The sequence below is a fragment of the Cyprinodon variegatus genome, unplaced genomic scaffold, assembly GCF_000732505.1.
Source record: "Cyprinodon variegatus isolate N-32 unplaced genomic scaffold, C_variegatus-1.0 Scaffold428, whole genome shotgun sequence".
NCBI lineage: Eukaryota > Metazoa > Chordata > Actinopteri > Cyprinodontiformes > Cyprinodontidae > Cyprinodon > Cyprinodon variegatus.
The window spans coordinates 415,710-441,838 of record NW_015150881.1 but is presented as its reverse complement, the minus strand read 5'-3'; the positions used below and the strand labels follow the sequence as shown (position 1 = coordinate 441,838).

The window sequence follows — 26,129 nt, the reverse complement described above, 5'->3', positions numbered from 1 at the left end:
TCATAAACTAAGGAAAGCATTGTTTATGTATCTTAAGAATACAAAATTAAAAAATAGAATCTAATAGATGTGAAGTAACGCTGCTACACACTCATGTACAGTAGGTGGCGGTATGCACCTTAAAGTTGCTTGTGATCCGCCATAATAGAAGAGAAGAAGAAGAAGAACCCGGATGCAATACCTAACGTCCTGTTGGCGCGATTCTCTTCTCAGAAGCGGGAAGCGGGGTAGGAAAGGTATGTTGTGTTATGTGGTGTCCACGTTTAAACTTTTACACAAACCATCTTTAGGGAAACATTGGAACTTATTTAGACATTATTGTTCCATGAAGACCATCGGTTTGGTGGTCTGGGCCTTTTTGAAATCATAATTCCTTTGTAAGTTTTAACGTTTTTAATTAAATAAAAGCACATTAATTTTCTTACATGTCCTGTATTTAGTATCTCTCTTACGTAGATGATAGGCTGTAATCGTGTTTACTGGTGAGCGGTACAGATTTAATGTGTTTTATACAGAGGTAGTTATCCCCCTTTAACTGGTCAATATCACTTGTCAATGTAGCACAAGAATCGGGTAAGATCATCCCTTGTTTTGTGATATATAATTAAAACGCTAATGCATTTTTTACACAATGTAAAGAGTTGATTAATGTTATGGTCTTTTTTTCCAGAAGACTCGGGCGTAAAAGTAGGATGTTACACAGTGTGAAGCATTTATATGGGGGTATTTGTCTAGAAAAATGTAAAAGCATATGCAACGTGATAAATAAATGAATTAAATGTAATCTTTGAATTCATCAGAATTAAGATGTAGACAGGCTTGCGGAAAGATGAAGATTGTGTTCTGTTGTGAAAAAGGAAAGTGCAGATTTAAGATCAGAGAGAAGATAGGTCTTTATTGATCTGTGACATAAGCAGGTGCAAAAGAAGTTATTGCACAACATTAGTATAGCTTTTGGATCAGCATCAGATACACTACTCAAAACATTAGATAATATTCACTATCAAGCCTTGATATTATGTACTGAAGCCGTCAGAACAACTCCAACATCAGCTTTACTATTTGAGATGGGAGAGCTTCCACTTCAGTTCAGAAGATTACAGTTAAAGACCTTTTATTGGTGTCATTTAAAGAGCCAAAATGACAATCATCTGTGTCAAGAAATTTTAAAACCTAGTTGGGGAAAGGAAAAAAAGTAATTTAAATTATTTTGGTTAGAATATAGAAAACATTATAAAAGACTTTGATTTATGTTATACAAATATCAGTCAAACAGTTCCTTTTTCACCAGTTCATCCATCTATATTTCCTAAAAGTGTTGTTGATTTTATTTTGTTGGAGAAAAGGAAACCTGTTAGATTCAATTTCAGTACAAATTTATTTAGACAATAAGTACTATGGACATGTCCAAGTTTATACAGATGCTTCAAAAAATTTAAATTGCAATAGTGGCGTGTCATTCATTGTTCCAGAATTCAATATTAAAACAATTACTGATTGAGTATCAGTTTATGCAAGAGAGATGATGTGGGTCGTCTTGGCTTTAGGGTGGATTGAGGAACTTCGTTCTGTAAGAACTAGGGGTGGGTATTGGCAAAGAAGTCATGATTCGATTCGAATCACGATTCACATGCCACGATGCGATTCTATCACGATGCATCACGATACTTGAAATATTGCGATGCATCGCAATGCTTTAAACCAATAAAATGAAAACATGCAAATGTATATTTCCCCTTTTGCAAATGACGTGCGCCATATCAATTTCATTTTTACCTTCTTTGTTTTTAAAGCCAAAATGCATCCAAGCATCTGACTTGAAATGTGATGGAGCCGTGGGGCGAATTTTCATAGTGTCCTCCATGTTTTATTTCATATGACTCATCGCAGTATCCCACGGCCGGACATGCTTGTGACACAAAGCGGCGGGCGACAACACATCCGCAGCGACATCTGCTGGACTGGAAGTTGTATTACACTTGGTTTGGCTGATGTGCGCCAACCATTAATGTATTTTATTTGTTCATTTTTTTTTTTTTATAATCGATTATTGCCTTCAAGAATCGATGCAGTAGATCACAAAAATTAGAATCGCGATGCATCGTCATTACGATTATTTTGCACACCCTTAGTAAGAACTGATTCAAGTTCATCATTATATTCAATAAAAAATAATCATTCTATCAGTAGACTGGACCTTCAATTAGAGATTCAATTTTTTATTTATAGAATTCAGGAAATGGTTTAATAGTTATTTTTACGTGGATACCATCACATATAGGAGTAAAAGGAAATGAGTTGGCAGATAAATATGCAAAACGAGCTGCAAAAAATAGTTATATTGATGTAATTATACCATTTAGTAAATAAGAAATCAATCTATCATTAAACAAAAGGTTATGGAAATATGGCAGAAGCAGTGGGATGAGGATAGAACTGGAAGGTGGCTTTACAGTATTCAAAGAAAAGTTTGGTACAATGAGGAGAACAGGAAGAAAGAGGAAACCATTTTGTCTATATTAAGTTTTGATCATATAAGGTTAAATAGTACATTATTTAAAATAGGAAAACATCCAACAGGAAATTCCGAATTTTGTTTTCAAGAAGAGACAGTAAAACATGTTTTGTTAGTCTGTTCTAAATGCTCTGTTGAGAGAAGGGAATTAGTCGATTACAAGAAAATAAAATATACAAGATATTTTGGACAAACTTTCTACTTTTAAATGTTATTATTATGTAATGAATTACATTAAGAAAACAAAATTGGTAGAAAGAATAAAAGATTTATTAACTTGATTATTCTAATATTTTTATAAAGAATTTATTTATAGCGTCCCTATCCGAACTCCATTCCAGTAGATGGCGGTAATGCACTTCAATAACAACCGCCATAAAAAAATATAGGAAGAAGAAGAAGAACGCCTGAACGGGACTGGGGGGGGAAAGGGGGAGAATGGCGGCCCAGTGTGCTAAATGTTTGGCAGAAAGGAAAGGGTTTCGGAGGGAACTTGATTCTTGGCGACATAAACTTGTTCACTGCGTTGGTATGAAATACGCTGCTTCAGTTTTTAAAACCATTTAACGGATACGACAAGCGTTCGCCTGCAAAGCAGAGCGCTGCTCCGAGCTGAAGCTGATTGGCTAACTAGCAGCTAACCCTTTGTCCAAGTTTGGCAGTTGTGTTATCCGGTGTTTGCTATTTGTGTATTTTTGTAACCCGAAATGTGTCGGAACTCTTATCACTGTGGCATATATCATATGCATGATGTAGTAATCACGAGTTTGCTTGCTGACACAATCATATTTCGATTATGCTAATGCGATGCTAGGTTTAGATGTAAGCTAACGTTTAAATGAGATGTTTTGTTCACACGCAGATAAAGCTGATGTCATTGAGAATCTATACCACCTTCTATTTCGCTGTTACTTAACATTTAGCGCCATGTTAAACATTGTTTTGTATTATTGCCTCGGACACACAGTTGTGTCCAGATGATGCTAGCTCTGTCTGTGCCAACGGTCAGTTTGGTTTTATTTCTAATATTAGCTCAAAGATAAAACTCATTCTGTACACATTCTTTGTTTTAACAATATGTAGATTGTTGATAAAGAGGCTTTACTAAAATAGTATATGCAATGTTGCTCTAAAATTTAACCATACCGTATCAGAACGGTATGCCGTCGTTCTATCGATTTACTGTGACAAATTACAATATGTCATTTAAAGTAGGAATATATTGTTTAAATGAATGACAAATTGTTGATTTTTGTCTTGCAGGGCTTGAAACTATTCTGGAGGAAATCTATGGCCCAATGCTGCTGAGAGACCTTAATTTATGTATGGGTAGGTTGTTGATCTTTTACAAGCGTTTGACCATGGTATTATTTTAACCCTGTCAAACTACTAAATGTACTTGAATCTCCATACTTTACAAGTTTGTGGAGTACATTGATTTAAAAATTTGAAGGTTTCTTAAAATTATTCCTCTGGATAACATGTATGTAGGTGTGAGGGTTTCACTCGCTTTTTAAGCAATTGTCTTTGCAGGGCTCTAGGCTATGTTTTTGCATTGTTGCTCCTAAATCTCAGTTAACACAACTTTTTAAAATTAAATTTGTTTTAAGGTTTTGCAGCACAGGTTTGCTTTTGTTTTTTTAAATCCTTGTGCATTTAGCTTAGGCTATTTAGGCTTAAAAAGTATCTAGGTAGATATTAAATAGGAAAATCAAAATGAAATAAAAACATTGTATTAGGTGGTAAACTGAAAACCTCATTGCTTGATACCTTAGTGGTTATTCTCCATTGCAGACAAATGGCCCTCGCTTGTTGACGTCCTGTGGTCTGGCAACATTCTCTCTGACAGAAATCTTACAGGGCCGTTTCTCTATTCACAAGAATGCGAGTATGGACTTGTATCCAATTATGTTCTTGAGAAGAACACAGGAAAGTGTGGACTTGGGGAGAACTTGAGAACGCAGCATAAATCTGGGTCAATTGGAAAAGAGGCATACTTGTGACGTCAGCACACGCTCGGCTCGTCTGGAGCTGCATTTCACCTCCTGTTATTAATAGTCTCAAGATAATGATAAATTCTTACTTTTTCATTTAGTGGGGGAATAATAATCAACATAGAATCACAACTCAAATTAATATTTAGCTGAATAAATTATCTTAAAATGTACTTTCATAGAATAACAGCAACAGAAAAGAGAAATTTTAACTTACTACTCTGAGCTCTGTAAGTGCTGCCCTGGAAACATGCTAGGGCAGCTATCAATCTCGAGAATGGACGAGTCTGCTCTGATGCAAACTCGGTAGGGAGGAAGTGGCAAAAACAACATCCATGTATTTTTTGCGTTCTCGGCCTTCTTGTTCTTGTGCATTGGAACAGTACTAGGGCTGAGGCTGATGACGTTTCACAAGCACATGAAAACACACAAGTACACTTATTGAGAAACGGCCTTGGTTTACATCCACTGATTATTATTAGATATCGCACTCGCTAATGAAAAGCCATCATCTTAGTTTCAATGTAGCACAACCTGAGTCAGAAAAAGCAAGTTGATGATTAGCCGTTTTTAATTAAATATTATCTATTTTAAAGGTTGGGAAAAGCAGGGTTTTGAGGAGTCTGAAGAGCTATTCTGGAATTTATGAAGAAGAAAAAGCTCTATTGTTCCTGTCTCCCATACAAACCCATTATTTTACTGTGCTGGTTTGGTTTTCTAAAAGTAACAGTGATTATAGCATTATATCATATTAGCAACTAAACAGCCTTTGCTCTTGATTTATGATAGCAGCAGTGTCTGTTATCAGTTTGACTGAGCTTTCCTGGAATTTACATAGCTTCTGTAAAGTAGAAAGGTTTAATCTGTACAGATCAATCGTTTTTTTTTTTTTTTTTTTATTCTATTATTTCTGCTTTAACAAGAGAAAACCAACTGAAAGAAACAGGCATGGGATATAGGCGTATCCTGAAATCCCATATCCTCCATAACCGCTCCGTTCCAGACAGCTTGCGTAAAGCAAAGCCTACAGCATCTGTATTTCCTCCGTCTTTCTCTGCTCTGAGTTCCCTGGAGCTCCATGCGAGAATACGCATTATTATTTGTTAATTCATAGGCACACAATACAGGGTAATGAGTGCTTAATTTAATATGACATAAGAAATCCCCCAGCAGCATCCATCAGCATATGTCTTTTTTTTGCTCATTTTCTTTTTGTTGTGGATCTTTGTAATAAGGATAACTAGGAACCTACAAAATTCCTGCATCTCTTCATCCATGTCTGCAATAAGTTTCCTTTGATTTGATGAAACTCCTGAACCTCTCAGTATGAAGTAAATGTTTTCATCTAGACCAATCTGCTTCCTGGTATGTGGAAGTACCAATATTTTGCACCCAGTAATTAAATTTAACTGTCTTAGTTTTTGGGAATATATAAGAAGTATTCACTAATTTGTAGTTACCGAGCAGTTGTTACCCCTATTTTATCGATGTTCTTTTTTCCTGTTTGGTGCGTTTGTAATTGCAAATCTTTACCTGGCTAGCTTCCATCGGAGCAGAGCGAAAAAATAGCGAAGGTGTAGCTACGGATGTGGAACAGTTGATTAAAATTACTGCAAAAGTGCTCCGCAGGATTTACTTGAGCAAAGACAGAGGATGTGTATTCTGGGGGTTATCCTATATGGGCAGAGTTTTATTTGAGGAAATTTAGAGTTTTTATGTTTGACAGGCTGTGAACCTAAGAAGGTGGATGACTGGTCAGCAGAAGCAAGTGTGTCGCATTGTTCGTTCTGTAACCTGCCATTGGACAAACTCAGTGTAAGGATTGTTGAGATGATCAAATGCATGATATCTTCCCTAGACACACAGCACAGTCCAGTCTGAAGAAATAACCAACAAGATAACATGTCTTTCTCCATATAGGACCAAGTACCTGCAACTGTATCACCTCTTTCCTCGCCCTCTGATTACTCCCCTTGTCAAACCTCAACCACATCTGAGAGCAGTCAATCGGCACATAAGTTCCTTCAAGCTGTTTTTCATAAGAAAGGTCAGTTTATTAACATGTTCCTTGTATCACAGCCCAAAGTCCACTTTTCTGCATTTAACCCGCATTTAATTTAATAAATTGAGTCTTTGGTGTCCTGCTTAATTGTTTTGTTTAGTTTTTTTTTTTCATTTTCATGTCAATCAGTTCTCAATAGGGATGCAAATAATTGACTTGCTATTCATTATCAAGTAGTGGTTCATTAGATAAGACGTTTCTTCTGTCTGGTGAACTGATAATTAGTGTGGCACCGATACCAATACCAGTATCAAACTGGGCCCCCGATCCAGCACTAAAATGGTGGTATCTGTATTGGCGAGTACCAACAAATATGGTACTGATAGCATTTTGAGAGCCAAAAGTTTATTAAACTATTGTCACTAGGGCTGGGTATTTTGGCCAAAGTCCTGAATCGATACGATTTTGATTAATACAGTTCTAAATCGATTAATTTGGATTCAATCTGTTTTTACAATAATGAAAGTGGTTCACCTATGTTTCCAAATACTCATGTATTTTAATTCTTCCTGTTACATTAAACACAAAGTGCAAACTTATAAATCAGACAGTTTAAACTTGAGATGTGAACAAAACTGTCTCATAAGTGCAAACTTGTTTGTGAAAAGTGAAAAAGTGAAGCCTCACTTGAGCAAGCGGACGTGACACAGTGGGGACACAGCAGACATGCATCTGCTGCATTATCTCCTCTGCACAAACCATATTTGCAGCGTTTTCTGTAACAACTACAGGGTGTTTGCTGGTGAGCCTCCATTTGTTAATGTCTTCAGTCAACCTATTGGCTATATTTGCAGCTGTCTGGCTTGAAGTCATCTTGAGTGCATCTTTCCTGCTCATTGGAATGTGAACGTCACTATAAAACTAATTGATCTCATTCGCTAGACATCGATATTGCAAAAATGTAAAGGAATCGATTCGAAGTCAATTGAATCCATTTTTCTTTTCTTTTTTTTTTTATCAAGCCCTAATTGTCACCCATTCCAGGTAGGCAATAAAAGGTTCTACTGGATTCACTTTGTATTAGTCTTTTTTCTGCTTCACAAAGGTAGGCAGCAGCTTGACAAAGCCATGATAGCAATTATTTTACATCTTAGTAGTATATATATAAACACACACATTAATTTCGAACATATGATATTGGTATCAGCCATTACTGCACGGAAGGTATCAGGTATCTGTATCGGGGCCAAAAAATGGCATCAGTGCAAAACTATTGATAATGCCTGGTTAAACTGCTGTTCCCCTTCATTCAGAAGAGGGTGCTGCTGTTCCCTAAGCAGACACACCCTGCAGGTGGCTGAAGAGTAACGATACTAAAGCATGCTGGAACAAAATCCAACAAGCATTGTTATTGTACTCTGTTTAATGGCAACAAGGATGCAGAAAATACTTTATGGGGTTCTGTGTATAATACACTGCTCAAAAAAATTAAAGGAACACTTTGAAAATATCAGATCCCAATGGGAAAAAAATCCTGCTGTTTTTTTATACTGATATGCACTGGGTGATATGTTAGGAACTAAAGGATGCCACATCATTAGATGGAAATGAAAATAATCAAACTACAGAGGGCTGAATTCAAAGACACCCCAAAAATTACAGTGAAAAAAATATGCGGCAGGCTAGTCCATTTTGCTGAAATTTCATTGCATCAACTCTAAATGGTATTCAGTCATTTGTATGGCCCCCACGTGCTAGTGGGGGACGGATGTCGTCCTGGGGTATCTCCTCCCAGATCTGGACCAGGGCATCACTGAGCTCCTGGACAGTCTGAGGTGCAACCTGACGGCGTCGGATGTATGGAAACATAATGTCCCAGAGGTGTTCTATTGGATTTAGGTCAGGCGAGCGTGGGGGCATATCAATGGTATCAATTCCTTCACTCTCCAGGAACTGCCTGCATACTCTTACCACATGAGGCCGGGCATTGTCGTGCACCAGGAGGAACCCAGGACCCACTGCACCAGCATAGGGTCTGACAATAGGTGCAAGGATTTCATCCTGATACCTAATGGCAGTCAGGGTGCCGTTGTCTTGCCTGTATTGGCCTGTGCGCCCCTCCATGGATATGCCTCCCCCAGACCATCACTGACCCACCACCAAAGCGGTCATGTAACGATGTTACAGGCAGCATAATGTTCTCCACGGCTTCTCCAGACCCTTGGGCTCTTGGAGTGCTCCTCCTCCTTGCACAAAGGAGCAGATACCGGTCCTGCTGATGGGTTGCAGACCCTCTACGGCCCTGTCCAGCTCTCCTGGAGTAACTGCCTGTCTCCTGGAATCTCCTCCATGCTCTTGAGATTGTGCTGGGAGACACAGCAAACCTTCTGGCAATGGCATGTATTGATGTGCCATCCTGGAGGAGTTGGACTGCCTGTGCAACCTCTGTAGGGTCCAGGTAGCACCTCATGCTAACAGTAGTGACAGTGACTCCAGGCAAATGCAGAACTGGTGAAAAAGAGTCAGAAAAGATGAGGAGGGGAAAAAATGTCAGTGTCCTCCACCTGTAAAATAATTCCTGTTTTGATGGTCGTCTCGTTGTCCCTCTAGTGCATCTGTTGTTAATTTCATTAACACCAAAGCAACTGAAACTGATTAACAACCCCCTTTGCTACTTACCTGACCAAATCAATATCCCAGAAGTATAATTAACTTGATGCTATACTCTTGATTACAAAATGTTCCTTTAATTTTTTGAGTAGTGTATAAGCAATTGATAAGCTCCTTAATTCATGACCTGAAAAGTGCCCATTGGTCAAAAATTGCTCCCTTGCTACCTTGTTTTGTTCTTGTTGATTTTCAAAAATGTTATAATTGATCATTGATAAAGTCCTTAGATATGCCGATAAGCAAATACGTGTGGTTTTCAGCTTTAAGTAGCCTTTGAATTCATGTCTTTGCTTTATTGTGGACATTTTCAAATTGTGAGCTAAAATGCATTTAATCTTATCTTTCATCTCCATCTTACCCTTTCTGTGATTCAGATGTGACCTTGGATTGTGATCCCAAGATACCTTTGGTTGCTCAGGAGCTGATGAATAAAATTATTCATCAGTTTGCTGAGGAGTATGCATCCAAGTGCCTGCTCCCTACCACCACAAATGGCATTACAAGACCCTCATCTCCACTGTCAGAGACCTCAGATGCTCCCCTGGATCTCACAGTGAACAGGACAAGTGAGTTACACTCAAGATGGTGTGAAACACTGTTGTATGTTCTTAAAATAAAGAATTCATACAAAGCTAAAATCAAAAACTGTTTTTGTGTCCTTAAAGATTGTGTGTTAGATCTCTCAAACCGGAACTCTGCAAGCTCTGCAATATCAACATCCAATCACAGCGCCTCAGGGTAAGAGTTTTTGTTGTTTATTATTTTAAAGTTCTCTGATACCAAATAAGATACACTGATGAGGACAAAAAAATGTTGGTTTTCAAAAATACCTGGGCATTAGACATTACACCTGAGTATTTAACCAAACTGGTGCTGATGATCTTTTAATCTTCTTTACAGTCAATGCAAGACAAAAATTATACTATAATACTAAAATTCTATTGATTTACCTTTAACTTCACGATTGCCATTTACGATTAATCACCCATTCGGTAGCTCTTTGGCTGAATGAATCTTCTTGTTGAAGGTTTATGAAAGGTATCCAAATCTATTGAACCTTTTCGCACATTTATTATGTTTATTACTTTGCAATTAAAATATAGAGTGAAATTTGGGGTTGTAATCACACAAAAACATTACAAGGGTGCGAGTACTTGTGCAAATCAATGTAAAAAGTAGCTTTTATTTAAATTTGCTGCTGTCTTTCGATGGGGTTGACTCTTTTATCTCTTGAGCGGTAACGTCACAGTAAAGGCTTCACCATTAACAAAAAGCCCCGGATTAGACAGTAAGGACATCATTGCAGTACCTCTCAACGAATTAACTTTCTTTCTGAACTTTTTACGACCAACATGTAAAAGTCCCTGCATATCTGAAAGTTACAGGGGTTGTATGCCATTCAGACTGTCCCACCTGGACGTGAAGAGGCTTTCCTACACACAAAGACAGTGTTGGTGTGTGTGTGTGTGTGACTGACATGCAGCAGTGTATGAAACAGACTGAGAACATACATGAAACAGTCGCAGTGATGTTACCAACACAAGGAATAAAGGAGTGGACCCCTGGTCTTCACCCCACCCTGTCCCTCCCTTAAGCCAAACCCCCTCATCACCACCATCCTGACCCTGCTGTTTGGTCCTCCCATCCCTAGGAGGCAGCACAAGATGAACGAGTACATTGAGAGGAGCTGGGAGCTGTCAGAGGGGTTGCTGTCCAAGGCTTTGAAGGATATCCGCTCAGGGAGGCTGCTGGAGCAACGGGCTGCCTTGCTTTATGGGATACCTCTACAAACCTTACAACAAGGTCTGGAGAACTGGACAGATGGGAAGCTGGATGCGCTGCATCAGTTTAAACAAGGTGAAAGGGACTATATGGATGAGACAACCTCTCACGGAGCAATGTCATCTACGTTAGGCGGAGAAGCCCGTCTCGTCCTGCAGAAGGTGGCAGCTTGGGCAGAGCGAGCAGAAATTGGGGGAGGAGCAGAAGAAAACCCGGATTCTACATTCCCGTCGTCTACTCTAGCTTTCTATCAGCCAAGCAGTGATCAAAAGGCCTTCCCTCAAAGATTTCTCCAGCTCAGGAATGCCCTCCTGCAACCAACAAGTCCATCTCCCAGTTTGGGATCACCTACAACTCTCCGGATTCCTCAGGTTCGTTCCTTGTCTGATCACAACAGAGCTGTGTCAGCGGAGACGGCCAGCATGGCAGATCATCTCCGCCAGCGTACCTCACTAACCGAGGGTACTGCCAGTTTATCTTCAGCATCTCCCAGGCCTTTATCTTTCTTCAAACTCCGATCCCCTCTGTTAGCACAAGGCTGTTCAGACGGCGCCAGCCAGTTACCTGATCGTCTTGGACCACGCAGATCCTCACTTGATGAAACAGAGGACGGCTGCCGCGATAAAGACAAACAACCCAGAAAGAAACGAGGAAGATACCGGCAGTATGACCACGAACTGATGGAGGAAGCCATCACCATGGTGATGGCTGGCCGCATGAGTGTCTCTAAGGCTCAAGGAGTTTACGGAGTGCCACACAGCACTCTGGAATACAAAGTTAAAGAGCGCACAGGAACTCTGAAGAACCCGCCCAAAAAGAAATCTACTACCTTTAGTTCAAGTTCTAACTTGTCTGCATCTGGTACCATGACCAGTTCCAGTAACTCAGGAAATCTAGCCTCAACTGCCGATGCGAAAGGTTTTTAGACCGCAACACGCCTCAAATTCCTCAACACTTGAACAAATCCTCTCTTACAAGATAAATGTTCTCTGGAAACTCACTGAAATTCAACTCTTGCCTTTATGAAGTGCATCAATATTTATATTCAGGTTTTTTTGTGTGTCTGAATTGATTTATTATTGAAGCTGTGTTTTTCTGACCTAGTCCTTTCTGAAGAACTGTTTATATTTTTCCTGTTGCTGCGGTGCTCAGTGCATCTTAAGAGTTCAGGGGCTTTGAAAATACAGTTATGAAGCTCTTGGAGCTTTGAAATTCGGAGCTATTTAAAATCCGAAAAACTCTCTGTAGTTTATAATTTTAATTGATTTACATTCATGTTTCTTTTCACAAATTTCAGCTTATTGAAGTGATCCTAAAAAATGTACTGTGAATTTTCAGTACATTCACTCTTAAAACAGGCGCTGATGGTTTCATCTACATGGAGCTCTCTTGGTCACTAGCTGGACCCGAAGTTAGCTTTCCTTTGGTTAAATAAAAGGTCAGAATTTGTCAAATGTTATCAGTTGATTAATCCTAATAACAGAATAAGTCAAAATAAGAAACAACGCACTGCTTCTAGAAAATATTGTACCCAAAAATGAAGTTGTACTTAAAATGTAGGTACTTTTAGGAATTTACATATTTAATGCTTTATTTTGGGGGTTTTCTGTGAAAAAGAAAATCTTTGAAGGAAACCTTGTTTCTCTTATTGCTTTAAACTCCTCTTATGGTAAGTGTTGAAAAACACAGCTTCAGACTTGGAGCTTTGAAATGAAGTACGACTCCTGTACTTGTTTCTTAGCTGGTTAACTTTTAGGCTATTCAGGTTTATATATCAGTTCTTGAAACTATAATAGCAGAGCATTGATGATTGTCATTTTCAGATTTTTATCTCTTGGTTTTACCTGAGCTTCTCAAGTCACTTAGAGCCATTTCAACTTTTGAGATACTTGCTGAAGACCTCGTTTAACAGTGAGATTTTACAGTAATACATGCTTAAATAGTTTTACATTCAAGAGGTTGACTTAAAACCACCTTGTGCGCACATTTCCCTTTTGTTTCTCTTTAGTGCAGACTAGTCTGAACATTGCTATATATACTGTGTGTTGGAATGCATCCGTGCTGCATGTTTTACAATGTAAACTGAGAAGCTTGGAGATATCTGTTATTTGTATATCTTCTGCTTGTAAGCGACTTTTTTTTCCTTGTCAAATATTTACTCAACTGCTACAGTAGTTGTAATACTGCTAACCTCATACATGACTGCTGCTTAACTTTACTCGACTGTTCTCCTCACACGACGTGTAGCTTTGTTAAACGCTTGTATAAACTTAAGATTCAAAGATGCAGAGAAGTGCATGGAACTAAAAGAGATTTATGTTGCATGTTTAGGGCTTGTTGTTGTTAAATAGTTATTTGTCTGTCTCTGGAAATAGTTTTTAAAGATTTCTTTGTAGGAAGTTGTCATTGTGACCGTGACTTAGTAATGCAAAGCTTAAAAGCTACTTCTGTTTCCAAGAATTCTAGATGCTGCGTCTAATTTTGTGTTTGTCAGATGGGCCTAGTTTCATGAGTAGTGCTATTACCAAAGCAGCGTTTCAGGTTTAGCCACACAAAGCTGCTGCGATTTACTTTGCTGCTATGCCAGCCCGTCTGCTTCTTGTGCTCTTACGCCATCTAACCTCATTACACGTACAGCGTTAGTCAAAACCTGGGACATGTCTCGCACATTGCTAGTGAATGAGACTGCATTTAACCTACAGTCGCATTCACATTGGTAACACTGATACATCCATAACATCAATGTGCCAATTGGAAGGCAACTCGGGCTTAAGTGCCTTGCTCCGGGGCACATCGACATATGTAGGCAGGAGCTAGAATTGGACCTACAGACAAGTCTACACAATAAGCCACAGTCACCCAGAGAACTTGTCTAAGCTTTCGATGCGTATCTGTACCTCAGGTTTGTTTGTAACTAGCAGGGGTGCACCAGTTGTTCAGCTGACCGATGGAGCCTCGATTTGCTTAATTTTTGGAGGTTGGTAATTGGCAGATACTTGGATGGGAAAACGATCTTATCTACCTCTGCAAAAGTCTGTGAATGAGCCACTGTCGATGCTCAAAACGTAATTTATATTTCAGAGCATTTTTGTTTTACGGGTACTGATTCAAATATTGAAGGTCTCTTGTAATCTTATAACACAGTGTCAGTTATTTAAAAAAAATGTTTTGATGGCTTGACAGTTGAAATCTACAAAACCAGGCCTATTAGAGAACGAGAATATGTAATCACCCAGAAAGCTGTAATCGGTGCACCATCAGTTACCAGCAGTAATTAGTTTTCCAATAATTCTGTGTTCTTATGGGTACATGATTGCTGTCTCAGGCTATATGGCGCGGGACTGTATGACACTCAGTTGGCACATTCCTAGAGCATATACTAATATCCAGCGATATCTGCCTATTGAATCAATCAGAAAATCAAAAATATCAGGTGTCTTGTCAGTTTGCCTAAAAAAGACTTCAAGCTTTGTTAGCTGTTCGCTTAGACTGCAGTAACGCCCTTGGGGTCACATGACTCATTCAGTGAGTGATCTCAACTTACAGTTTTTGAGAGGAGCAGCCTGCTGGCACCAAATGCTGTATATTGACCTGAAAATCCATTTAAAATTAAGGTGATAAGTGGGTCAATAGTTAAAGTGCTGTTTTAAATAAAGTCTCAATCAGCTTCTTTTTCTGCTTTTAGCTTTGTAAAATAAGAATTTAAATGGCTTCTGTTATGTTGTCCAAAGTGGAAAGAAATAGAGTAGTACTTAGCAGGTCAGTTAAAAAAAAATCCAGATGCGAAAACGTATTCAGTTCACAAACTGAAGTAGTCAAACTAATTTGCTTCGCAAGGAGGGCTTCAATCAAGGTTACAGCTCTTATTGCCAGTGCTGGATGGTATTAATTCCATCTGGGCATTTTCTGAGTGTCTGATGTCCATGAAAATGTTTGGCCTCATTCCTCTGTAGCCGACTGGTTTGGGTGGTGTTGAGCTTAGCGTTCTGCACAATGATGCTCTGCTCTGTATTTGGTACTTGAGTTCAGCAGCTGTGATGTTGGCATTCAGCCCATACTTGCATCAGGCTCTGTGGGAGCCAGGCTTTTCTCTGCTTTCTAAGGAAGAGCAGCCTTCTTTATTGGACTTATGGTGGCCGAGGTTGCGTCAGATGATTGAACAGCTTGTCTGAAGATTAATATTTCCACTGTGCGCTGGATATTTTCTCCTCCATTCCTTGGTAGTCATGTCGATATACAGAAAATTGAAGTGACGCCACCTTATGATTACTCCTAAAGGGTTATCGGCAGCTGAACAGTGAGCGATCTCAGTTTGTCCAGAAGTGGAATGACCTTCCCCTCCAGCATTGTTACCTTAGAAAGGCACAGCGGACATGGGAATATTATGTAATAAAGGTTGAATGTTGTCGGCTGGCAAAGTGTAATTCAAAGGCACATTACCCAAAGTATTTACAGGACGTAACACAGTTCTGTTTCCAAAATGGATTTTGATATTTGAAAAGGTAAACAAAAATCTGCTGCCGATGGCATGAGCAGCTCAATACAACAGCTTTTAACAGGATGTACCGGTCCTTTGTCTGTAAGAAGGTAGCAAACAATTATTTTGTCAATGACATTGTTTGCTTATGTTTTGCTTTGAAATAGGGCTGAAACAATTGATTGGATTCATCCTGATAAATTGATTATTAAAGCATACCATTTGCTAAAAGAACTTAACTGACTCTATGTAGAAATGAGACCCTTGTTTTTGCCTTAATGTTTACTGATGAGAAAAGGTGGCTCAATAAATGCCTCAGATCAGGTAGTGCTTCACTGTTTAGCCTTTACAGCTATCCTATGTTTGATGGAGCTATTGTTTCACTGGCCTGCATTTCCATCTTGGCGAAGCAATCTTTGCAGGTGGCATTATGTCAATTCCGTTGAGAGAACTTTCAGCATCTCATCTGTTAATTAGATTTTCTTGTTCATCTGGCACATACAGAGGAAATGGGAGCTGTAATTACAGATTACTTTAAATGCAGATTAAATAGGAAAAAAAGGATATTTTAAATTTCATCAGTTATTTAAGCTATACGTTTCAGAGTGAATAGCCAAACGGAAAACTAACAATCCTTTAGTTTCTAGTTCTTAGTGTCGCTGAGGCTTAACTCTGTTGTCATGAAACTGATGGCTATCTCATCAGGTCTCAGCCAGGCCGATGGAGGTTTTAAGAGTGGTTACGCTAAGGTCATTTGGTTGACACTGATAGGATCAACATGGAGAAGCCTTTAGATCAGCGATTTCAAACTCAAACCCTCAAAGACCAGTATCCTACAGCTTTTAGATACAGCTGAATCAAGACACGATTACCTCCTCAAGTGACATTCAGCTCCCCAGAGTCCTTGAATAGACCTTATTATTTCATTCAGGTGTGTTAAAGTAGAGACTTGTCTAAAAGGTGCCAGACACAAGTCACTGAGGACTGGATTTTGGCATCCCAGCTTTGCGCACGTGTTAAAAGGGCTAACAAAACCGAGCCCAAATCCCCTCTGATGGTTAACACCTCTGTTTTATTGCAAAACACTAATTGCGATATTTTGTGTATATACACAAGGGATTTAAAGTGATTTCTGTTTTTGTTTTCAGATCAACAAAGCAAATTATCCTGAATCTGATTTGTATACATTAATTAGCTATTGCACTATAATTTATGTTTTCTTGTAGAAGCCTGTCTTTTATGTTGTGGTTTGCATATTTATTTATTATTGTGATGCAGAACTTTGATATCTGGCTTGACTGTAGACATCAAAGCACTTTGATTCAGTGTGACGTATAATGATGCATGAAGGCTTTTAATCTGCTTGTACAAATTCTGTTTTTTGCTTTGAAGTAATTTTAAGTGATATTTGGAAATTAACTTGATTCTGACCCAACAAGAACACTAAAGAATGTAATTTTATATATAGTCAAGTTTATCCTCGACCCAGAAAGTACTTGAATATCAGGTGGAAAAAATATATTCTCTATCATACTAAGATGTTTTAATATTGTTCACTATTTAATTTCACTGGAAATCTTCTGTTTGCTGTTTTGAACTGTAAGCAATGTTTCTGAACAGTTACTTTGAGAGAATGTTATTTCAAACAAATTGTCGCCATAAAATGTAAAAAAAAAAAATGCCTTTGAGCGTTTCTACAATCGTTCCTTCTGCTTTCAGCAGAATGTCCTGGTCACCAACATCTAATCAATAAAACACTTCTTCAAAAATGATCAGTAAGTTGCTGTGGCTGGAATTACCTAAATCTTTCTGGTATATAATATGTTTTACAGGGACAACTGTTTTTATGTTATTTAGCATGTGATGAAGATAAAGAATTATGTGGAAAGGGAGGGATTTTTCTTCAAAGATTTTTTGTCTTTTTTTATATTCAGTTACCCCATCAGCAAAAAATCTGCTCTTTTGGATGGATTTGTTCACGCAAGCTATAAGACTGATTTTACACCCTGCGTGTCGTCAAAAGGAAGAAAAAAATAATACTGTTAAATAGAAACAAATATAGTTTCCATGCATCGATTCAATGCAAATTTGTTTTCTAAATATCATTGTGAACAGTAGAGTTGGGAATTGATACAATTTCAAAGATTCCGATTCTCTTATCGATTCTGTGAAACGATTCAATTTCTTATTGATTTTCTTATCAATTCTGTGAAACGATTCGATTCTTTATTGATTCTCTTATCAATTCTGTGAAACGATTCGATTCCTTATTGATTCTCTTATCAATTCTGTGAAACGATTCGAGTCCTTATCGATTATCTTATCAAATCTGTGAAACGATTTGATTACTTATTGATTCTCTTACCAATTCTGTGAAACAATTTGATTACTTATCAATTCTCTTATCGATTCTGTTAACAGTTAACTTGGTGAGTGCCTTACCTTCGCCTTGGACATTCTATTTCTGCCTGCCTCAGTGAAAACAGAAGGCAGTGAACAGAAGCTGCCAGCCTCTGAGCCAGCCAGGCTACCCTTGCCGTCACAGTCAACTAAATCTAATGAAGCTTTTGCTTCCCTAAAATGAAGCCAAACTTTCGATCGCATTGAACGCTTTTGTTTTGCTTTTCTACACTTACGCCTGGTCACGTCGTACTTGCTTACTGAATGCCATGTGTGTAACTTGCGTAAAAAACGTGACGTGAGTCTTGCTGCCCAACGCTAGGCTCTGGTGCTGCCTGGAATCGCTAAGAGAATCGTTAAGCTAGCTGCCAAATGGTGCCATGGATTTGGAACACACGGAACCGGTTCTGAATGGAACCGGTTTTCGATTCCCATCCCTAGTGAACAGTATAAGAAAACCTTATAGAATTCGGCTAAGATTCAGTGGAATACTTTTTTGATATATCACTTTCTCAACAAACCAGAAGTATCTTAATCCCCTCATCAGCATGTTATTTAACCTTCAGTGAGCCATTCAGTTAAGAGTTCAGTTGTTGAAGACATCCATGTAAAAGTTGCAGGGTGGTAACTCTTTATGGTTTGACCTCCACAGTTATTAGCTGATAGCTTTAATCTCATAGGCATTATTACCTCAATGATTTTAACCTTCATTTGAGAGAAATGTGATGCTATGGATTAAATGTGGGTCACATAAAACAACTATTTCATACTGAATGTTTGAATGTTGCACAAAATGTTTTCCCTATACAGGTTTAAAAACAAGTTGAATACAGTGGGAGGAAAACAAAATAGTAAAATGTTGAATAAACTGTGATATTCTATTTAAAACAACCCCTCTCCCCCAGACACTGTAGTATTATAGGTATGAGACGGTCTTTAATAAAATAAATGAAAATCAGCAAATATGACGGGATTTGATTGGAAATCAATCAATTTACCCCTGCGGTACATATTTCTATTAGCAGATTGTGTATTTCCCAAAAGAGAGTTTACCCCTCACAGCTTTAAGATATCTTTTTTATTGGATAAAGCTTAAGGTGTGGTATCTTTATGTAGTATGAAGTAGTTTGTGTACAGCTTGTATGGCAAGTATAAAATTGGTTTTCCTAAAAGTAACTCAAACACAGTCACTAGCGTCTATACTAAGTAAATCACTGCTTAAGTTCTCTTTGGGCATTGGGTTCAGTAGACCTTCACAAGCTGTCATTAGAATATTCCTTGACTAAATAACCTGTGTACCTCCACGTTTCCTTTAAGGCTACCCCACAAATGCTCAATATTGTGAAGGTTTAAAGAAATGCTTGGTAAATCCAGCATGTTATGCTTGAATTTTGTTTGGCTTGTAATCTGTTTAGTTACATTTGAATTCTGCACAGTATCAATCTGCTAAGCCTCCTGTTGAAAGTGTTCACAAAAGAGAGGGACATTCAGTACAGTTTTGAGTAAATCATGTCCCAAGTTGAGTTTTTAGCCAATCAGAGTAGCAAGCTGTGACATATAACATTCTTGATTTGTTTCATAGCTATCAGAGTTGACAAATCAAACTCTTACGAAATCTTGTCAGGAAGAACGTGTAAAACTCTTTCCCATCCACAAAGGCACAAATCCAGTCCTTTGGCTGGTTTTTAAAAAGAAATAGCAGATATTCCACCTAAAACCAGCATATCCATGTTTGTTTTCCTTCAGCCTTCTGCATCTGGTTGACACATTCTGTAGGTACAGTCATATGAAAAAGTTTGGGCACCCCTTTTAATCTTAATTACTTTTATTACTAAATATTTGGGTGTTTGCAACAGCTATTTAAGTTTGATATACCTAATAAATGGTGGATACAGTAATATTTAAGTATTGAATTGAGGTTTATTGGACTAACAAAAAATGTGCAGTATGCATTAAAACAAAATTTGACAGGTGCTAAAATATGGGCACCTCAGCAAAAGAGAGACATTAATATTTAGTAGACCCCCCTGTTGCAAAAACAGCCTCTAGTCGCTTCCTGTAGCTTTAATGAGTTCTTGGATCCTGACTGAAGGGATTTTTGAACTTTTCTTCTTTGCAAAACACAGAGCATGGACAGCCTCTCCACAGCTGAGCATGGACAGCCTGCTTTAAATTATCCCCCAGATGTTCAATGATATTCAGGTCTGGGGATTGGGATGGCCATTCCAGAACATTGTAATTGTTCCTCTGCATGAATGCCTGAGTAGATTAGGAGCAATTTTTTGGATCATTGTCTTGCTGAAATATCCATCCCCAGCTTAACTTCAAGTTTGTAACTGAATCTTGAACATTATTCTCAAGAATCTGCTGATGTTAAGCGGAATCCATGCGACCATCAACTTTAACAAGATTCCAAGTGCCAGCATTGGCAACGCAGCCCCAAAGCATGATGGATAGTCCTTGACTATTCTCACCATTCTTCTTCTTTGCCTCTCTTATATTTTTCTTGACCTGCTTGGCCTGGGCTTAACAAGAACTGTCCCTGTGGTCTTCCATTTCCTTACTATGTTCCTCTCAGTGGAAACTGACAGTTTAAATCTCTAAGACAAATTTTTGTTTCCTTCCCCTGAACGACTATGTTGAACAATCTTCAGATCATTTGTGAGTTGTTTTGAGGTGCCCATGATGAATCTTGAAACAGGAGAACAACTTGCAACTGGCCACCTTTGATACATTTTCTCAAGATTGGATGCACCTGACTATGAAGTTCAAATCTTAATGAAGTTACCAAACCAATTTTGTGTTTCAGAAAGTCAGTGAAAAGTAGTTAAGGGTATTCAAATCAATAAAAGAATTAGGGTACCCAAATTTTTTCACCTGTCGAGTTTTGTTTTCATGCATATTTCACGTTTTCTGTTAGTACAATAAACCTCAATTCAATACTGAAATATTAGTGTGTCCATCAGTTATTAGATATATCAAACTGATATAGCTGTTGCAAACACACAAATAATTTGAAATAAAAAATTAAAGAAAAAAATTAAGATTAATAGGGGATTAGATTAAGAAAATTAAGATGAATAGGTTTACCCAAACTTTTTTATACGACTATATGACATGTCACTGTGTCAAGGCTTATGTATCTGTTGGCTTCTGGCAAGATATATTATCAGGAGTTTGTGAATTCACAAATCTCACGGTAATTCATCTTGCTTACATGGTAAGTTGTCTTGAAGGTTTTCTTAGAGTAGTCATGTTGGGATACTGCCCTGCAGCTAAGTCTCTAAAGGGAAGAGCTTATACTCTACTGATGTGTGTTGCACAACTTTTTGACATATATGGTTCCATTAATGACTCAGCTTTTCGCACTCATGACACTCCTACCACCATAATTGACAGGAAAATTGTACGCTGTGCACTGACTACTTTGTATCACCATTGTAGGTGATACAAAGAAGCCATAATCACATCAATTTGAAAGCATCTTTTACTGTGCAGTGAAATTCAGTTTATTATGGCAGGTTTTACTATTTGTAACACGATTTATAATCTGATCAATTTATTGCTATTCTGATGCATTCTTAAGTGTGTGTGTATATAAACTAACCTGCATGTTTCAGTTTATCCCTCTAAATTAAGATTTTGCATTTCTATCTTCAGCTTCAGTCTGCCATCTGTTACACAACGGGGAGTTGTGGGACAGCGAGAGACTAAGTTACACCAGCCTTCAACGTTGGATGCCATTCTACATTCTCTCTGCTCAACACACAAGTCTTTACTCTACCAAATCCTTAAATTTGCTCTTCAGGAAAAATTACCTCCATTCCATAATCTTAGATCAATTGATCACACTGAGTCTCAATGTCGGCGTTGTGGTGTTAACCAAGAAGTAGATTTAACATCCCATTACATCCCTTCAAATGAATCTAACACCCCTAAAAGCAAGAGAATGATGGCAGCAGACTGTGTAAAGATACCAAGATTAAAGCAGCTCCAGCTCAGTTTGTCCAGAACAGAAGGAGAACGGAGTCCTTCCCCTCCTCATCTTTTACCTATCACTCATGATAGAATCAGTAAAAACACACATGGAAAGCCACCATTGCTTACCAACCAAACTCACAGTGAGGAAGCTGAACCCAATGTTAAAAACTGTCACAGTGGTCATGACTACACTACCGCAGGTGTGGATGCAGATGCCGAGATAGGACATTATCAGCCAGAACAGAACCCTGGGAGAAGTTTGCTGCAGGATGTTGTCAGTCACTTCAATCATAAAATCGAGAGCATTAAACCACTTGACAAAGATTCAGTCTCGGCTCTCGGTAGTTCTGAACTGCCCAAGTATTCAACCATTCAATCCTTCCATCCTGATGCCCATCTAGAGGAAATAATCAGAACGGTGCTCCATACAGGCAGTGCTAGTGAAGACAGCTTTAATGATCAGTTCAATCTCCATTGTAACAAAGAATCAAAGTCACCTAATACCCGTTCCCGTCGCAGGCGGGAAATTCAGGAGGCCATTGCCACACCTGCTGATGATGCTTGCGCCAGGAGGAAAATTGTAGCAGAAAAAAGGAAGCTTGCCACTTTTTGTCTGCCGTACAATCGGGGGAAAGGCACGCCATCGAAGAGAATAAAGTTGAAAGAAGAGAATTATTCTCTAGATACACCTATCACTTCATCAGAACAAGATCTAATTAAAGAAGCTTGTGGAAAAAAAGTAGCAAGAATTAAACTGGTTAAGAATCACGAGATTGCTAAGGGAACACCATGCACAATTTCTACAAAAAGTGAAAGGGACAAAGCTGAGGAAGAGATAAAGGCTATGATTGTAACAGATAAACTACAGACAATAAAAAAAGAGAGAAAAGATGGGTTTACCATTTCTAAAACTAAACATCTTTGTGGACAACTCTGCAAAGATGACGTCCAAACACAGACAGTATCAATGAATCCCATTTTAGTCACAGGTAGTGGATGGAGCCGTGAAAACGCCACAGCTTGTAGTCCTGTGAATGAGGGGAATAACTGTAAGTTAGATCAGTCTAGTGGAGTAAGGAAATCCACGAGAAACATCGTCCCTCCACCTCGTTTTTCTTCCTACTTCGTAAGCCATGCTCCTGTTTATAATCCCTCACGTGTTGAAATTAAAGGCACCCAGGAAACTGAGAGTAAAGCAAATCTTTATACACAAAAATGTATAGGGAATCTTACCTTTGAATCAACGGCAGAGGAACCACCTGAACCAACAGGTACACAGTCCAAGGGTGAATGCCAGATATCGCCGAAAACATTTTCCATTGAAAAAGAGCATTATAACATGAACAGCCCTGTGAAAGAAAAGGATAATGTTGATGGGTCTTCAAATGGAAAGCAGCGGTCATCTGAAAGGCTAAAAGCTTTGAAGATGCTCCAAAATTCACCAAATGACTGCAGCCCACTGAACAATAAAGTTCAGTATGTCAGTCCAATCAAGCTCATGTACGTATACCCAGTGAAGGACAATGAAGGAGTATATAGTCTTAAATCAGCAGATTCTAATTCACAAACAGAGGTGGCATTTGATCCATGTGTAGAGTCCTCATGGTCAGGGACACCTCAGAAGAACAAAAGCCATAGCAAGGAGCATGCTGTTTCCCCCTTAAAGCAGAGTCCATCACCAGCAAAAGCTGGTATCTCACATACATCATCACCGGCCAACTCACCAAAGCGTCAAACCTCGCCTAGGTCAACCGCGTCATCACCTAAACCCAGTCCAAGAACATCAGGTGGTGGTACTTTGTCCAGACGTTTATCTGAAACCGAGGATCAGCGATCACCATGTAAACTTGTGTTCCCGTGTGAAACAACTCCTCCAAAACGAAGGCCAGGTCGGCCAAGAAAGCTAGGACCACAGCTTGAACAAAAAGTAAAAAGGCCCATTGGCAGACCTCGAAAGCAAAAGCAAGAAAATAGTGTAGCAGGCTCCAAGTCACCAATTGGAAAATGTGCTACAACTGTCACTGAGGACAACATCAAGAAGAACCTTAAAATAACTGTTGTTTATGGTCGTTCAAGGAGAAACAAGCGAGTCGTCTCCGAGGTTATCAACCATCTCCAATCAGACTCCAATAATACTTACCAAGCAGTGGATATTCAAAGTGAATTGGGGATTTTGCTGCACTGCTCTAGCAGTTCAGGTATCATGAAATTATTTCCAGAAGAATTCAGTTTTGTAGGTCCTGCAAAGGAGCCCGAACCTCAGTCAGGCAGCACCATCAAAACCCAGAAACAGAATGAATCTGCAACCTCCAGGAAACCAGGAAGACCTGCAAAAATTAAGATCTCTGGAATCTCTGTCACGGTCACTGCCACATCACCTCGTCGACGCCAAATTCAGATAAATAGAGAGACACGGATATCACCTAAAAAACAACTTTCTCAAAACAAAATTCCACCAGAATCTGCAAAAGAGCTTTGCAAAAGCAACACCCAGTTACCAATCACAAGTAATCAAACTGACTTGATGGAAACAAAAAATGGAAAGGAACATAAACTGCCAAATCAGAATGTAGCACTGCGCCACTCAGAAAGGGAGAGGAAACCCTCCATACACTTTTTACATGCTGTTGCTACCTCTTCATACAAGTGCAGTAATGCACTGTTGCGGCGTTCCAAGCAGCATCTTATAAATAAGACTAGCAATGAAAGGAGACAGGAGGACAAACAAGGACGTGCAGAAACTAAGCTACTGAAAAGACGGCCCTGTAAGAGGGAGAGAGAGAAAATCACTCAAGATCTGAACAAAGTTTCAAAGGTGTCATTAGATTCAATCTTCAGCCCAAGAAAGCCAGTGCTTTGGTGGGCAGCATCAGCTAAAGAAAAGCCAATGAATCAAGAGCTTGCTAGACGGATAAGAGTAATCTCGGATACCTGGGTAGCCAATGCTGCCAACAACCGAGACAAAGTTGTCCATAATTCAAATCTAGACTCTAATACAAAAAGCCCAGATACCAATAAATCTAAAGAGTCCTCTGTGGTCCGAGCACTGTTTGATTGTCCACCCAATGAACCCAGGTCCTGTAGCATGCAGCAGATTTGTTCCTGGTTTATGCAGACCACAGAGACACAGTCTCTGGCTATTAAGAAAGCGAGCTCCCCTAATCCTTTTGAAATCATGCACTTTCCTCGTTCTGCCAATAAAAACACTGTTTGCAACAGTCCTCAGGCAGAGCGACTCCGCAAACACCTAAAAAAGTTTGCCAAGACCATTCCAAAAACTCCTCTGCAGCATCAGCAGGCTCAGCTACACCAGATGAAAAAGCAAAAGGCTTATCTGAGACGTCGAAGACTGTTTGCAATGGGCAAGCTCAATCGAGGAGTCATGTGGAGATCTAGCTTGTCTGCTCAATTTCGGGCCATTTTGTTTAGAATGAGAAGAAGGTTCCTGGCTCTAAAAGAAAAGATGAGATTGAAAAATTGTAAAGGTAAAAAGGTAAACAAAAGAAAAATGGTGTACTCAAACAGACCGATAGCAACTGTCCGGCAGTCAAATCAAGAAGCATTACACAGATCAGTGAAAAGGCAGCTGTCTGAATCTCTTCAGAAAAGCTCTACCTGTGCTGTCGATCAAACCTTGAAGCATGCGGTTGTCAACAAAGAGCAGAAGCTCTCCTCAAAAGCCTGGAGTCCCGAGAAGCTAAAGGAATGCCGCGTGTTTCTGAGAAAGATCAACTCTCCAGACAATGAGTCAACGGAAGGGGACTCCTGCACTGTTACACTGGATAACGGCTCACTTTCTACGGACCTTTTTGAAGGAAAGGAGAAGGACCTGGAAGGAGTTGATAAAGCTGTGAGAAATGAGAGAAAAAGCTCGAACAGCAAGACTTGCTCAAGAAAGCTGTCCAACTCTGCACTTGTGTCTGTGCTAAAAGGGAAGCAGAGGGGTAAACAAAAACAATCTGGGGAAATATCCCCAGCAATAGTTCAACCACCACCACCAGCAAAAGTGTTGAGACAATCGCGAGTGAGAGGCTTCACTGGGCCGAGATGGTGCGACTATGTGTTCGGTAACTTTTATCTCTTTGATTTTTCACTTATTATTTCTACATTTCAGAATGCATCAAATTGAAATAATTTTCTTTTTCTTTTGGCAGAAATTAGCCCTAAATGAAGCAAGGGGCCTCCTCTTCCTGGGAAGGCGGCTATGGTTTTAACCTGGTGCCTTCAGACGTCATGCTGTCTACATGGACTGACCCCCTCACTATGGTTCAGTCTTACACCCAGCAATCTTTAGCTGTCTAACTTGAG

General features: G+C 39.1%; 1 protein-coding gene across 6 annotated transcripts; it reads left to right on the top strand.

Moving 5' to 3' along the window:
- The first annotated feature begins 164 nt into the window (after window positions 1–164).
- Window positions 165–26,129, top strand: LOC107093487 (ligand-dependent nuclear receptor corepressor-like protein). 6 transcript variants are annotated; one of them, XM_015388567.1, is made up of 8 exons: window positions 165–236; window positions 3,779–3,844; window positions 6,236–6,324; window positions 6,430–6,556; window positions 9,556–9,747; window positions 9,847–9,919; window positions 21,501–25,888; window positions 25,976–26,129. In XM_015388567.1, exons 1-8 carry the CDS (start codon window positions 173–175, stop codon window positions 25,990–25,992), a joined length of 5,016 nt encoding a protein of 1,671 aa, XP_015244053.1. In that variant the 5' UTR covers window positions 165–172; the 3' UTR covers window positions 25,993–26,129. The 6 variants fall into 6 exon arrangements, with proteins under 6 accessions (XP_015244053.1, XP_015244054.1, XP_015244055.1 ...); XM_015388568.1 differs by having other exon boundaries at window positions 224–377; XM_015388569.1 differs by having other exon boundaries at window positions 236–377; window positions 3,779–3,838.

Coding starts and splice junctions, on each gene's coding strand:
- LOC107093487 (XM_015388565.1), top strand. CDS start 2,954: ATGGCGGCCCAGTGTGCTAAATGTTTGGCAGAAAGGAAAGGGTTTCGG. Junction 6,325..6,429: donor TGCCATTGGACAAACTCAGT/GTAAGGATTGTT, acceptor TTCTCCATATAG/GACCAAGTACCTGCAACTGT. Junction 6,557..9,555: donor AGCTGTTTTTCATAAGAAAG/GTCAGTTTATTA, acceptor TCTGTGATTCAG/ATGTGACCTTGGATTGTGAT.